Source organism: Canis lupus, chromosome 3 (assembly GCF_011100685.1).
Source record: "Canis lupus familiaris isolate Mischka breed German Shepherd chromosome 3, alternate assembly UU_Cfam_GSD_1.0, whole genome shotgun sequence".
Taxonomy (NCBI): domain Eukaryota; kingdom Metazoa; phylum Chordata; class Mammalia; order Carnivora; family Canidae; genus Canis; species Canis lupus.
Window position 1 is genome coordinate 91,692,713 of NC_049224.1, and position 16,185 is coordinate 91,708,897.

Consider the following 16,185-nt stretch of genomic DNA (forward strand, 5'->3'; position numbering starts at 1 on the left):
TGAGGGCATCACTCACAGGAGAGCACAATGAGGTGGATTCCCCGGGACCTCCACAGCACGGCAGGCCCGCCTCTGCAACGGTTCCCCGTCTCTGCTGCCGCACCAGCCCTCACGACATGGAGGCTTTGCCTGGACACAGGTCTGGCCGCGGTTGCCTGTCTAGGCATGCCTAGTGCACAGACTCCTACTGAACATTTCCTGGATGAACAAACTATTATATTACATGTGAAAGGGGAAATGATGTCACAAAATCATTTAGAAAGATGGCAGATACAAGGTACATTAGGTTAGAAATTAAAGAAAGATGAAAATACAGGAGCCTTGGACTCCCCCCCAAAAAAAGAACTTCCATTCCTAACCCTTCCTTCCTTTCTCCATTGTTAACATGTATAGAACAGAAATTAAGTGCTCAGTTCCTACAGTCAAGTAGATTTGAAATCTAGGCTGTGTAACCTTTGGCAATCTCATAACCACTGTGAGTCTCAGCCTCTTCACCTAAAGCATGGAAAAATAACAGATCTTACCTCAGAGAGTTGTTCTGAGGATAAAATGGAAAAAAAAAATACAAAAGCACTAAGCACGAAGACAAACGTAAAGTGTTTAGGTTGCCTATTCTCATCATTAAACGCCTACTATGTGCCAGACAGAGTAGGGAATACTGAGCTTAGTAAGATCCCTGACTATGAAGACCATAAAATCCCATGAGAAATGTCAGGCATATAAATAATTCAATGTATTTTGAAAACTCCATAGATGAGTAAGCAGAGAAAGAAAGAAATATCCCAGCCTGGGGATCAGAAAGACTTCACAGTAGAAATTCCAAATGTGCTGAGCTTCCAAGGACCAGTCATGTCTTCCTGAGCAGAAAAGCAGGGAAGGGCATTGCAAGAATAAGGAACAGCACGCGTGTGATGGCAGAGCGATGGGAAAGCAGAATGTGCCTAGAAAAGAGCAAGAAGTCCAGGATGACTGGGGCATTGGGGGGGTGGGGGGGGAGAAATAGGGGCAGGTAGAGAAGCGGGAGGATGGCAACAAAGGAAGCCATCTGATGGAGACTGATACAGTGAGCGGAAGAGTCTGGCCTCTATCCTGAAGGCAATTAGAGGCAGACCTCCAACTCTGCTCTTGGCCACAGAGCGACTGTACTGTAAATTGATAAAGCAGCATTTGTGTTTACTCGTCTACAAGCCAGACATAGCAAATGCACAGATCCCCACGGATATCTTCCTCGCCAGGATCTTCAGTCATCGGGGCAGAGCAGGGACAGGGGGATTGCACATTCCAAAAACAAGTCAACCATGGCACCCAACCCAGCCCACCACCTTACGTCACCACATGGCTGGACTTACAGAGGTTTGGGGAGGAAGAAAACTCTCTTTAGCTGAAACAAAGGGACACATGTGCGGATATTTCTGTCTCTCCTCTCCCTTCCACATACACCAGTTCTGGACCATTTTGCTCCTCTGCTCAGCACTGGCTTCTCTCAGCTTCTAGGACACCTCATTCTCCTGGTTGTCTTCCTGCCTCGTGGGATGCTCCTTCTCAGTCTCCGTTGCTGGTTCTTGGTGCCCCAGGTTTCCATCCTTGGACCTCTTTCCCATCTTCACTCACCCCGAGGTCCTCTCCTGCAAACATATTACTTTAAAAACCATCAATATGCTGACAATTCCCAAATTTATATCTCCAGCTCCGACCTCTCCCTTGGATTGTTTAAGGGCCAGCTCAATATTTCTGCTGGAGATGTCAGGCGTCTCAAACGTAAGACGGATAAAAACTAAATTTTTGGTCTTCCAAGCTACATCGGTTCAGTAAACATAAATCACATGAATCCTCTTAACATATAAATCTTAGCACCTCATTCTTCTGCTCAAACTGGTCCAAAAGCTCCTCTGTTCATTCGTAAATGCCGAAGTCCTTAACTTCTCCTGCAAAGCCTGGACTATTGAATTCCCTCTCCTTTACCTGCCTGACGTCGATCCACGACCCTGCACCTTGATTCTTCCACTCCAATGACACTGGCATCCTCACTTTTTCTCAAATACATTAAATCTACGGTAGCCTCAGAGCCTTTACACTTGCGCCCCCTCTGCTCAAGATACTCCCCAGATGATCGAAGATCAGGTGTCATTTTCTCAGTGAAGTCTTTCCTAACCACATTATTTACAATAACTCAGAGCCCCTGAGGGCCTCAGCTACGCATCCAACTCTTGATTTCAGCTCAGGTCATGATCTCAAGGCCGTGAGACCGAGCCTCGCATCAGACTCCGTGCTGGGCGTGGAGCCTACTTGGGATTCTCTCTCTCCCCCCTCTCTAAAAAATATAAATATAAATAGATAAAGTATAAAAATAGATTAAAATATAAATAGATAAAATAAAATGCTAACTCCACCACCATCAACACCCCTTCCGGCACCCCCATCTCCTCTGCTTCATTTTCTCCAGGCACTAGTCACCATGTAATTGGGCATCTCATATACTTTCTCTTATTAATTTATTGTTCTTTTTTGTCTCTTGTACTGCCAACACTAGAATGTAACAGCACATAAAGATTTTTTTTGGCTTTGTTCACTGCCGTGTCCCTGCTGTATAAAACCGAGCCTGGCACAGAGGACGTTAATAGATAGTTTCTACATCAGTGAATCAGTCTAGGGAGAAAGCAATGGATTTAGAGCTTGAAGACATAGGTTTGAATCTAGACTCTCTGACTTATTTTTTCTACTTTTGTCAAATGATTTATCCTCTTGGCCTCGAGTTCCTCATCTCTGTTTCATGTGTATGTAGCAAATATTAATATTATATATAAAAACAATATAGTAGGCACTCAACAAATGATTATATACTCACTTAATTTATTTTTTCCAACAAATCAAAAAGCCAAACCTGTCATAAAATAGAGCTTCACCCATTGTTAGCAGTTCTTAGAAAAAGTATGTTTTGTAAAAACTGAGTTTAGGGGCACCTGGGTGGTCAGTCAGTTAAGTGTCTGACTCTTGACTTTGGCTCAGGTCATGATCTCAAGGTTGTGAGAGCGAGCCCCATATCAGGCACCGTGCTGGGCATGGTCTGCTTGAGATTCTCTCTCTCCCTTTCCTTCTGACTTTCCCCTTTCTCTCTAAAAGAAGAAAAGAAAAGAAAAGAAAAGAAAAGAAAGAAAGAAAGAAAGAAAGAAAGAAAGAAAGAAAGAAAGAAAGAAAGAAAGAAAGAAAGAAAGAAAAACTGAGTTTAAAAATCTACATTTGGGATGCCTGGGTGACTCAGGGGTTGAGCATCTGCCTTTGGCTCAGGGCATGACCCCGGGGTCCCAGGATCGAGTCCCACGTCAGGCTCCCCGCAGGGAGCTGCTTCTCCCTCTGCCTGTGTCTGTGCCTCTCTTTGTCTCTCATGAATAAATAAATAAAATCTTTTTTAAAAAAATAAAAATAAAGAAAATTGCGTGGTGTTCAGTGGGAACAGCTAGCTTCATGGGGCTCTAACTTCCCCTACGCCCGCCCAACCTCCCGAGCCCCATAGCAGGCTTGAAAACCAACAGACCTGCAACTGCAGTACTTGGGCCAATCCCTGCTCCCACCTGACCAAACCCGGTGTTTCCTCTGTGGCTCTGCGCCCTGCGGTGGGTCCCCTTCTACCAAGAAATGTAAGCGGGGGATGGGCACTGAGGAGGGCATGTGACGGGATGAGCACTGGGTGTTATGTGTTGGCAAACTGAACTTAAATAAAAACAAATGTAAAAAAAAAAAAGAAATGTAAGCAAAAACTTGTTTCGGTGGCATTGGCCTCTACCTGTCATCGTTCAGTTAATTGTATGAATTAAATCCCAGGTATAATTTTAAAACACCTAGAAACCCCCACTCATAGGACTTATCTTTACTTGACCTAACTCAAGTTCAATCAATGCAAACAGCCTTTTCTAAGGGGAACTTATTGGAAAAAAAATCTGTGGCAATTATTTAATATTATAGCTTCCTGAGTTAGGACCAACAGCTGCAGCAAAAAAGGAGCTAACTAAAAAACTTCAAAAAAACAATTTTTTGAAACTAAGTGATGAGCCATCCATAGAAGGCTTTGAAAGCTCCCAGAGTTTCCTGGAAACCTAGAGGCAAAGTGCACACGCAGTGCTGCGTGCATGGCCGGGAAAGACCTGAGCACGCCCTCATCTCTGACCTTTGACTAAGCTTGAGACTCTGCGAAGTAGGAAGTGAAGGTTGAGGCAGAGCTGCAACCACCCGAATGTGGAAACGGTGCCAAGTGTGCGCACAGAACGCCTTGGCAAAGGCAGGGAGAATTATTGGTTCAAAGCGTTCGAGGAAATGCCTGTCTAATCTTCAGTGGGCTGGTGAGCTAACCGAGCGGAGACTTCAGTGGCCACACACGGCAACAAAACAGTGACTTTACAGAATTGGTTCAGAAAAATCACTACAACAACAAAATTCTGCAACAAACATAAACAACGCAAGCCATGGGGAAGGGGAAATCTGGTTTCCGGAATTACCACATTGATGATTTCAAATGTCTAATTGTCAGCAAGAAATTGTGACATTAAAAGAAACAGGAAAGTACGGCCACACACACACCCACACACACTCGAGTTAGTAGAAACTGTTTCTGAGCAAATCTGAACATTAGACTTAGATTTTAAAGCAGCTACATGGAGGGTCCTCAAGACCACTCTCTGAGTCATGATTCACTAGAGGGACTCCGGAGAACGCAGAAAAGCTGTTATATACTCATGATTACATCTTATTATGGAAAGAAATGCAGGTTAAAATCTGGAATGAAAAAAAAAAAAAAAACATGGGGCAGAGTCCAGGAGAGACAAGCTTCCAGTTGTCTTCCCCAGTGGGATCGCATGAACCATGCTTAACTTTCCCAACAAGTGTACTGAGTATTGCCCATCAGAGAAGCTTATCCAGATTTTGGAATCCAAGGCTTTTATTGGGAGTCAGTCATGTCATCTAGACAGATGTAGAAGAAGCATTTGACAGAATTGGATCTCCAGTTAGGATAAAACACTCAACAAACTAGGAATAGAGAGGAACTCTGCAATCTGACCGTGGAACTCTGAAAAAAAAAAAAAACCCAAAGAGAAATAATATCATACTTAATAGTAAAAGACTGAATGTCTTTCCCCTTATGATCAGAAATAAGATAAAGATGTGCATTCTCATCATTTAGATTCAACATTGTACTGGAGGTTTGAGTCAAGGACATTAGGCGAGAAAAACAAATAAAAGGTATCATATTGGAAAGAAAGAAGTAAAATTATCTGACTCACAGATGACATGGCCATGAATACAGAAAGTCCTCTCTCTCTCACACACACACACACACACACTCACACACACATTACTAGATCTAACAAATGCATTCAACAAGGTTGCAGAACACAAGCTCAGTTTACGAAAATCACTTCTATTTCTATATACTAGCCCTGAACAATACAAATATGAAGTTAAAGAAATAACTCCATGTATAGTAGCATCTGAATAAATAAAATACCTGGAAAAAAATGTTTAACAAAAGAAGTGCAAGACTTACACACTGAAAACTGCAAAACATTGTTCAAAGCAAATAAACAAGAGTCTAACCAAGTAGAAAGACACATTTCTATGGATTTGGAAGTCTTGATATTATTACCATTGTAATGTTCCTCACATTGATCCACACGTTCGGCGCAATCCCTATAAAAACCTCAGCAGCCATCTTTGCAGAAATTGACAAGTCAATTCTAAAATTCACAAAAGAGGGCGTCCGGGTGGCTCAGTCAGTCAAGCATCTGCCTTTGGCTCAGATCATATTAAAAGACTCGCCACACAGGGCTGAGAATTAGATTGGCATCAGAATTGTCACTAATTTTAGATTCTAGAGAACAGTATCTTCAAAATTCTAAGAGGAAGAGATTAAACGAACAAGTACTCTTATTATTCTAAAATGTTCACTCGTAAGAACTTAATATAACACAGACTTCTTAGGGCATACACAGTATAAGACAATACAATTGGGAGTCATTGGAAACCCAAGGGCCACTCTTCCATTTATTCGACACGTACACCTTGAGTTCCTACCATATGGCAGAGGCAGCATCGTAGCTACCAGCAAAGCAAAGGTGAGCTAGATACAGTTCATTCTTATCATTCTTGGGTTCTGTATTTGCGAATTTGACACCCTGCTAAAATTTGTTTGTAACCCTAAAATCGATGCTCATGGTTATTTGCAGGCAGGCACAGATTGGAAAATTTTGAGTCGTCTGATATGCATATTTCCAGTGAGGGCAAACGAGAGAACACTCCCCCTTTTTTTTTAAGAATTTTTTATTTATTCATTTGAGAGAGACAGCATGAGCAAGAGCATGAGCAAGAGCATGAGCAAGAGCACAAGCAGGGGGGAGGGTCAGAGGGAGAGCGAGAAGCAGACTCCCCACTAAAAAGGGTGCCTGATGTGGGGCTGGATCCCAGGACACTGGGATCAAGACCTGAGCCAAAGTCGGACACTAATCCGACTCAGCTACCCCATGTCCCCGAGACACTGCCTTCTTATTTCATCTTTCATGCCCTAAACAAGCATCTGTTTCATGGTTTATTTAGTACCATATTTTTTTCATTTTTGTGCCATTTCTTAGGGGGTAGTGCTTGCTGCAGTGCCATGTAGTGTTCCAGAGCGAAGGAAGGCTGCGATGTCCCTTATGGAGAAAATATGGACGTTAGACGAGCTTCAGGCATGACGGACAGGGCTGTTGGCTATGAGTTGGCTAATAAATCATGAATATACATTAAATAAAGTGAATTTAAGCGGAAACACACAGTAAAAGCAAGGTTATGTATTGATCAGTTGATGAAAATATTGTGACCAGAGGCTCGCAGGCACAGGATCCTGTATTTCCCTTAGGAGCAAAGCTTCGGCATTCACATGACCTCGTAGAAGTAACCGCCATGAACTACGAGAGTACACTGAATGTTGTTTGCCCTCAACCACAGCACAAACATTTAAAAATGTACATAGTTTTGCATAAATATAAAACAACTTAAGTCATCTAAAAGCCTGAAAAAAAAACTCCAACTATATTCTTGAAACTATCCCAGCTGCTTTATCTCTTCTTTCAATATCAAAAATGTTCTAAACATAATCAACCAGTTCTGGCCTTCTTAAATTCCTAAAAAGATGCTAGGGTATATGTATGTGATCGCATTAATCATCTTTTAAAGCCCATTGTATTTCTTCTTTATTTAAAAATAATGAAATAAATAAATATCATTATAAACTATTGTTTTGCATGTTTTTAGAATTTCTGTGGAAGTCTCGGTACATCATCCATTTTATGAGGAGAGACGTCTCTAATTTTTAATATTTAATATAGTCAACCGTTTTCATCTTTTTAAATAAATTAGCCAATGATTAACAGGTATGAAATGGCAACACACAAACAAATAAAATTGATAGAACAAAAAATGGAGTGAAAGAAATGGATCTAATGAACACAAACTGGGAAAATTTATCTCATGTTAATTTTTACAAAAAAAAACATTTTAATTAAATTTGTTTTTTACTCCCTTAAGAAATAGAACACATTCATCAAGAAATAACTTTTTCTTATCATTATTCTCCCTCATTTGCATATTTGACGAGACTCGCTTCAACCACTTACCTGTAACACTAAGATTTATAAGAGGGCTAAACACAGAGATTAATGAGAATACGATCTAACACATTTTGAAGATACTGCTATCTCTCCAGTCTTTGGACAGACTCCCACGCTGTGTGCCATTGCTGATACAGGGAGTCAAAGTCAAGTGTGAGGCGGTGGAAAAGGACCCCTGACCCACTTCACCTGTCTCTAGATGTACCTGACGGCTGCGAGAATAAGAGGCCGCGGTTGCCAGTTTGCTGGGGGCGCCTGTCCAGGGTACACCAGGGCTCTTACTGCCCCTTCCTTTCCAGGCAACGAGAGACACGTGGAGCAGAAGATGGAACCAACGGGGTGGATGTGACTCTCTCTCTTTCCCGGGGGGAGGAGAAGGGGCAGCAGGAGAGGGAGAGAGAATCTGAAGCAGACTCCCTGCTGTGCGGAGCCCACCACGAGGCCCCGTCTCACGCCCCTGAGGTCATGACCTGACCTGAAATCAAGAGGCAGATGCTTAACCAGCTGAGCCCCCCATGTGCCCCCTTTTCTATTTCACCGTTCTCTGGCTTGGTTTCCTTCCCAGCGGTCTACCATTGTTTTGGAGATAACACAGATTTTTAAAAACCCAATTCAGAAGCTGCTTCTTTTTACTGGGGAGTTAAATGGAAAGATTTTTATCATTTCGTATAACAGTAACAGAACCACTTTTTTGTTTAATCTGATGTAAAATTATAAGATACATTTTTTTGTTTTCTGGATCACCCAGTCACAAATATCATAATACCTCATGAGAACAATTGCAAAGATAAAGGTAGAAACAGACTTCTGTATCCTATCTCATCAACCACTTGATCAAAAGGAAAATTTGGTCATCTGTATTGATACCAGAATTCCAGGCCTTTGGGTGCAAACTAAAAAATAAGCACTTTGGGCTACAAAGAAACCACAGGCTTCCAAAGCATTGACCAGCAGGAAGTTTGAATAAAAAAAAAAAAAAAAGGTTTCTCTGCAGTGTTGTTTTCAGTCTATTTGCATTTTATTTAAATAGTTGGTTATTTTCCTTTTAGAGGAAAGGGCAGCAAGTATTCCTTTTCCATGTTAATAATAATATTAATAATAAGATACTCCGTATGATAGTTGAAGAAAATTCATAAAACAGAGAGATGTGAATCACGTTCTTTTTCTTCTTTTTCTTTTTCTTTTTTAAGATTGTAATTAATCATTCATGAGAGACCCAGAGAGAGGCAGAGCCACAGGTAGAGGGAGAAGCAGGCTCCCCACAGGGACTCGATCCCAGGACCCTAGGATCACGCCCTGAGCCAAAGGCAGATGCTCAACCACTGGGCCACCCGGGCATCCCATGAATTACATTCTTAAATGAGATTACATTATATCTGTCACCATAATATCTTAACTGCTGGAGAAATAATAGCGAATATATGTATGAGAATATATTTCTTTAGTATGCAGCTAATATTTGTGTTCTATTTGGATTCACTAATCTCTTGCAATCAATGGGTAGGTAGCTTCTAAGACAGTGAAGCCCAAGAGCTGGGAAACCGCACTCTATAAAAAAAAACAGCACAGAAGTAGGAACCAATAAACTGTGACTTTATTTTCAAATCCACCTCATTGGCTGAACTTGGGTAAATCACCCAATGACCTTGAGTCTTAGTTTTCTCAAATAGAAATGCCAAATAGAAATGCTATTGCCTATCTTGCCACATCTAATTGTTACAAGAAACAAATGAGAAAATCGGTGTAAAATCAGATTGAAAGTTAAAAAGTGCTATACAAATTATTCAAGTTGTTATCAGTAGAAATAGCATTAACTGTTTAATGCCTAATTTTAACAAATAAATGTAAAACTTGCTAGAAATACATCCAGAGTGGAGATGTATATACCTTTGATGTGTTTGGCAATAAAATAGTTTTTCTTAAGAAATTAGATTCGCTGCACTATGGTCTTCAGATGCTCATGAGGAGCCGTCATTATTTCAAACAAATGAAATTGTAAACTGAAAGTATAGGGTTAAATAGCACTCCATAACACTCTCATGATCCTTATTCATTTTCTACTTTTTTTTTCTTTAAGTTCTATTCATTTAAGTGATTGCCACACCCCATGTGAGACTCGAACGCATGACCCTGTGATCAGAGTCGCATGCTCTTTGCACTAAGCCAGCCAGGCACCCCCCATTTTCCACTTCCTATCTTGGGTAGAAGTACATCGCTTGTATCCCATTCAAATCATTAGCTCTTTGAGGACAAAATCCCGTTCGATTCACCTTCATAACTTTCAGAGCCTTTGTACATAGTTGAGAGGACAGTAGCCGTAAGTCATGGGCCCCCAGCGGAAATGAAGCGGCTTCGTTTCAAACCAGCTCTAGATCGACAATACCAAAGGCTGCGTCCTCTTCTGATGGCATCAGAGTCCCCTAAACTCGTCCCCCACTTGACAGTGTTGGGGGGCCCCATGGGCAGCAGGTCTCACACACGTGTCAGATTGAAGTCAGTCTGCACACTGGGCTTCAGGTGGGAAATAGCTCAGCTGCCCCAGTCGTGTTCCTGACTCAGCCCCCCCCCCCCCCCCCCCCCCCCGCCATCCCTCACCTTCACCATCTCAAACCTTTGCCTTCTCGGTTCTTTCTTCTCCGCAAAGAAAAAGTACGCGGGGCCCTTTAATCGTGTGAGTGCCAAGTAGTCTCCCGGTGGTACCTTCCCACCTCCCGGAAGAGAGACACGGCACCCACAGGATCTCTCGGATTAGAACTCAAATTGATGATCAATATTTTAAAAGCTCGAAATACAAATGTTTTCCATCAGTATCCCTGGTGATAGGACACCATTGAAAGGCTTCACTACTTCAAAGTACTCGTGTGGCATCTCGTCCCCGTCGTCCTGGTGCTGACCTCCCCACGGCCAGGTGCACTCAGAGAACACGTGCGTGCGAGGTCATCGATCGGGTCATCCTGGCCTTGTTTCTAGCATCTGGACTTCTTAGGGTAAACACGGAAAAAAGTAATATCCAGAGAATCTATTAATAAAAATTGTCATATGTTTTCCAGAGCAAGTTCATCAGAAAAATGGTCCCCAGAGATGCGCCGGGCGGGGGTGGAAGGAAGGAGAGGAAGAAGAAAGGAGGGAGAGCAGAAAAGAGAGAGGGAGGGAGGAAAAAAGAACGAAAGAAGAAAAGATTCTTAGAGTCAAAAAAAATAAGAGAAACCACATACCTGACATTTGCCTGCAGATTGACAGGAGATTTTCACAGCCCTTACTCCCCAAAGGGCAGGAATGAGGCCCTGTTATGCCCCAAAGGCTAGTGCTGTGTCTGGCCCACGGAGAGTTCTTAACAAATATTTCTTTGTTGAAAATAAATAAATAAATAAATAAATAAATAAATAAATAAATACATACATACATTTTTTTATCCTAAATACTCAGAGAAGAGCTACAGTTTGAAACATTATTTTTTCAGTTTTGCTTCACTCAGGAGTCACCCAAATATATCGGAACACAGAATCCTTTTTTCGAGGAAATCGTGTCTTGTGGATCACATTCTGAAAAATGTTGATAGGCACGGTAAATGAAACAAAAGAAAACCTATTTTGCTGTAAAGGTTAGGAAATATTTGGTTTCAATTCTCTAGAATCTTGACTAGCCCTGCAGGCGCTCCTACTTGTATTCAATGGTCTGAGTAATTCCCACTAGAGAGGGATGTTCAAGAAGGAAGTAGAAACTTTAAAATCTTTTAAAATTTGCTCAGGTTCCTGACATTCTGGGAAAATTAACCAGCTCAGTTGTAGGAGATAGTCCAGCTCCAAGCTCTCCAACGGCCTGCTTGCCTCAGACTGTGTGAATACCGATTTACCATCTTTATCAGATTCTTTACATAAAAATACAAGTCTCATCCCAAGGCCAGCATAATTTCTTAAAGTTTAAGAACCACAACAACAAAAGTCTTGAACATTACTCAGTGACCTAGTTCTGCAAGCATAGGAGGAACTAAGAATCCCCAAAGAATTTTAGAATTCAAAAATCTGAGTTTTCAGGATCCCTGGGTGGCTCAGTGGTTTAGCACCTGCCTCTGGTCCAGGGCGTGACCTAGGAGTCCCCTGATCAAGTCCCACATCAGGCTCCCTGCATGGACCCTGCTTCTCCCTCTGCCTGTGTCTCTGCCTCGCTCTCTCTCTCTGTGTCTCTCATGAATAAATAAATAAAATCTCTTTTAAAAAATCTGAGTTTTCTATTTTTAAAAGCTTTTTGAAACCAAATGTTAAAAGACATGAATTGCGTCCTTTCAAAAATGTCCACAGTGATCTTATGCATACAGAGGAGGGTTTTTTTAATTTACCCAAAGTTTGGTTAGCTCCAATTCCTCAAAGGAGACCTGGGTGCTTTTAGTTTTGGAGTCGTTGTATCAAGAGTATTAGCCCTGGGGTCGCCTGGGGGGCTCGGCGGTGGAGCACCTGCCTTCAGCCCAGGTCATGACCTGGGGTCCTGGGATCGCGGCCTGCAGCTGTTTTCCTTCTTCTCTCTCTCTCTCTCTCTCTCTCTCTCAAGTAAATAAAAAACCTTCCAAGATGAAAGTGGGCACCATGCAAAGATGGAGCAGCTGGTGCAAGGGGGACAAAGCCACCAGGCTTTGAAGGCCGAGAACCAGCGATGCTCCAGGACCAGCAGGCATGGTTCCCCATCTACACCGAGGCCAGGGCCACCTGCGGGGCAGGGACTGGACTCCGACCAGGGGCCACTGTCACCGCCACCCCACATGCAGGCCCTGAGGACACAGGGACTGGTGTGACTCCCACTCGCAGGCGAGAGAGCAGAGGTAGAGCTGAGACTGTGGCGGTTCGCGGCCCAGGCCCCACTAGGCCGCAATGCAGGGAGTGGGGGGATCGCTCCACGGTTTCTTTCCCCCTTTGGAGGCTTAAAATTTAAATGTGTTATTAAAGATGAGAGAGATTTTTCAGAGATGTAAAAATATACACCCATGTAAATCATTGCATAAACAATTTTTATCAATTTTCTGGTATATTTTAGGGAAAGTGTTGAAAGTAGCGCATAACATCTTTTTTTTTTTAGTCAAAACAACCAAATCATGTGCGAGACGAGAGGTTTCCGCGTTTTACAAAAGCTCAATCAACTTCCTGGTACAAGGAGTCATGTGGATCCGAAGATCGCAAATAATCACAGCTGGTCTCCAACACCCGGCAGTGGGGCCGCGGGCGGCAGCGAGGAGCGGGTGGTGGGCAAGGGCAGGGGGCGGCACGAGGGAGCGCGCCCCGGCCGCCGGGGGCAGCACGGCCCAGGTGCAGCCGTGGGGGGGGGAGGTCAGCACACAGCCCAGGTGCAGCCCTGGGAGGGGTCAGCACGTGGCCCAGGTGCGGCCATTGGGGGGCCAGTGCATGGCCCAGGTGTGGCCTCGGTGGCCCATGGGCTGCAACCCTGGAGCAGCGGGAGCGGTCAGGCCGCCTCCTCGTGTGGGCCAGGACCATCGTCCACGACCACGGAGCACGTGTGGGGGCTCAGGCCAGGGCGCCTGTCCCGGGTGACACGGGGGGCGCCTGTCCCAGGGGCCGCCCGGTGCATTCGGGTCCCCGGGTCGCCATCAGCAGCACCAAGGGTGCAGGTGCCGCGAGGCCGCGCAGCCCTGCCCCCGCCTTACCCTCCCCTGACCCGGCCTGACCCCTCGACCTCCTCACCCTCTTCATGCTCCGCAACGACATGGGCCTCTGCCCCCGCGGCTGCCCTTTCACTCCTGCCTTCGCCTGGTCCCTTAGAGCAGCAGCTCTGCCTCAGCAGACCCCTTGCTCGCACCCAGCACCCAGCACCCTGCCCCAGCACCCAGAACCCAGCCCCATCCCCAGCACCCAGCCCCAGCACTTAGCACCCAGCCCCCAGCACCCAGCCCCAGCACCCAGCCCCAGCACCCGGCTGACCCGAGGCATCCGTGCGACCATCTGGCTCCTCGCTTCCTCTGGTCGTGACTGAAAGGCGGGTCACGGCGGGCTCCGGTGGCCTCTGCGTGGCATCATGCGTGTCTCCCCAGAAAGGGAACAAAGCCCAACAGGTGGAGAACGGCTGGACCGGGAGGCTCCGGAGCGGGCGCCCAGGACCACGGCGCCTGGAGACCGGCCTCGGACTAGGGGCGGCGACAGCCCGGTCCCCCCAGACGAGGCGCCCAGGAGGCCGGCCTCCCGCGGGACCACCCAGCAGCCACCCGCCACTGGGCCGCCGCTGCCCCCAGAATGATCCACCGGCCGAACCCGCGGCCTCAAGAACCGGAGCTCCCCGGAGCGGCCGAGGCGCCCACCCCAGATGACAAGTTACCCCGCAGCCGGTCCCTGCAGACGCGCACCCACAGAAGGCCCTGCTCCCCAACACTCCCTCGCGCGCCCACGGTGCCGCTGGGGCCCTGCCTTCCTGTCTCATGATCCTCCCAAAGTATCAGGAGTGTTCGGCACCGCGCAGCCAAGGATCACATAGATCCCATCAACTTCCTACAAAACCAGCTTTCCTACCTGAGCACGTGGCTGCTGTTCTCCTCCCGGCCTGGTAGCCCAGCCCAGCCCGGACCTGTCTGGGTGCTGGAAAACCCTCCTCGTGGAGTCTGCCCGCGCCCGATTCCCGCCGCCCCGAGCGGTGCGTCTCCAAGGTCTCTCTGAGCCCGGCCTCTAGGCTCCGGCATCTCTGCTGGCCCGTGCTCCCTGGGCAGCAGCGCCCCGGTTTTCTTTAGGTAATTACTTCTCCTTCATCATGAGACTCTTACTCAAGGCGACCTGACCTTCAACCCAGGAGCAGCGCCAAGACCCAACACAGAGCCGCACATGCGTCCTCTCGGGCTGTAGATAGTAGCCACGTAAGACGCTAATAGGTTCATATCTAATTATTCCAGGTGAGACATTGTAACAGTTCTGGGTGGGAATTCCTTCTGTCTAGACTCCTGCAGTATACTTGGCCCCTGTTTTCCAAGTCGGATTCTCCAGACTTCCCACCTGTGCGCTCCCCCCCCCCCCACCACCAAAAAACAAATGACCTTTGAGTTTAAGTTAGCTTTCAACCACAACTCTCTGATAAAACACTGCTATAAAATCCTTTTCTTTCCCTGAAGTATCTCTTTAATCATATGACTTCTGCGTTAAAAAAAAAAAAAAAAAAAAGCTTTCAACAGCTTCCCACAGAATAACGCAAAATCTTTTCCAATGTTTTCCAAGGCCTTTTACATCAAGGTCTCAAACTACCTGTTACGGGTTGAAAAACATCCCCCCAAACTCATCTGTTAAAGTCTCAATCCCTCATAACGTGACCTTACTTGGCAATAGGGTCACTGTGACATAATGAGTTAAGATGAGATAATACTAGAGTGGGGTCAGCCCACGATCTAATTTGACTATTGTCCTCATGAAAGAACCTTACATAAAGAGACACACATTCAGAAGGAAGACCCTGTGAAGACCTGGGGAGGACGCCGTTCGCAAGGGATGCCCAAGATCGACGGCAAAGCACCTGCAGCTAGGAGAGAAGCATAGAACAGCCTTTGGAAGAAACCAGCCTTGCCAGCGCCTTGATCTTAGACACCTGGACTCCACGCTGGACAATTAGTTTAAGCCACTCAGGTTTGTGGTACTTTGTTTCTGCAGCCCTAGCAAACTATCTTCCTAGACTTAAACTCCACACTCCCTTACAAAAATAATCTTCTCCAATAGAAATGATTAATTATACATTATCTTTATGCACACTTGAAATTTTTATAATAAGAAATTTTTCTCAATCCCAACAGATTTCTTAAATCTAGGAACTTAAAAAGCAGATTCTAAATTTTGTGGGGTTTTAATTTTTTCTATTGAAGTTTGATTTGCCAACATACAGTAGAACACCCAGGGCTCATCCCATCAAGTGCCCTCCACAGTGCCCGTCACCTGGATTCTAAATTTTGTATGGCCAAAGGCCCAAGCAATCTGGAGAAGAAAAACAACGTGTGGGGAATGGCCCTATCAAATATCAAGATTTATGATGAAGTTATTTTAATTAAGACAGTGTCTTATGAACACAAAGATTAACAAAGTGATCAGTGGAACAGAATTAGAGCCCCAAAACCAGAGCCACACACGTATAGAATCTCAATATCTGGCAGAGACAACTCTACAAGTAACTAGAAGAACAGCTTTTCAAAAAATGATACGGGGGCACCTGGGTAGTTTGGTCAGTTAAGCCTCCAACTCTTGGTTTTGGCCCAGCTCAGGATCTCAGGGTGGGGAGATCAAGCCCCACGTTGGCTCCTTGCTCACTGGGGTCTGCTGGAGATTCTCTGCCTCCCTTTCTGCTCCTCCCCCTGCTTTTTCTCGAAGATAAATACATCTTCAAAAAATGATGCTGGGACAGCTGGTAGTCCACATGGAAAAAAATAAATGTAAAATCAAATCCATACCTTATGCCATATATAAAAAACAAATTCTAATGGGTTAAAAACACGTATGTGATGGTAAAAATTTAAAAACTTTTAAAGGAAAATATAGGAGAATGCCTTATGACCTTGGGATAGCAAATGATTTCTTAAATGGGATGC

The 16,185-nt window shown here is 45.0% G+C and overlaps 1 protein-coding gene across 3 annotated transcripts; it reads right to left on the minus strand.

The window, feature by feature from the left end:
* Positions 1 to 10,229: 10,229 nt before the first annotated feature.
* Positions 10,230 to 14,573, minus strand: LOC119871273. Of its 3 annotated transcripts, none has more exons than XR_005357409.1 (3): positions 14,141 to 14,573; positions 10,850 to 10,978; positions 10,230 to 10,615 (listed from the first exon to the last, which is right to left on the minus strand). XR_005357409.1 is itself a non-coding variant. In XM_038533610.1 (3 exons), the coding sequence occupies exons 1-3, from the start codon at positions 14,049 to 14,051 to the stop codon at positions 10,584 to 10,586; spliced, it is 651 nt and encodes a 216-aa protein (XP_038389538.1). In that variant the 5' UTR covers positions 14,052 to 14,131; the 3' UTR covers positions 10,230 to 10,583. The 3 variants fall into 3 exon arrangements, 2 of the variants coding, with proteins under 2 accessions (XP_038389538.1, XP_038389537.1); XM_038533610.1 differs by lacking the exon at positions 14,141 to 14,573 and adding an exon at positions 13,559 to 14,131 and having other exon boundaries at positions 10,230 to 10,612; XM_038533609.1 differs by lacking the exon at positions 14,141 to 14,573 and adding an exon at positions 13,559 to 14,112.
* Between the last annotated feature and the right edge of the window lie 1,612 nt (positions 14,574 to 16,185).

Coding starts and splice junctions, on each gene's coding strand:
- LOC119871273 (XM_038533609.1), bottom strand. CDS start 14,051: ATGAGACAGGAAGGCAGGGCCCCAGCGGCACCGTGGGCGCGCGAGGGA. Junction 10,979..13,558: donor TGGTCGCACGGATGCCTCGG/GTCAGCCGGGTG, acceptor TTTTCAACAAAG/AAATATTTGTTAAGAACTCT. Junction 10,616..10,849: donor AATCTGCAGGCAAATGTCAG/GTATGTGGTTTC, acceptor GTTTACCCTAAG/AAGTCCAGATGCTAGAAACA.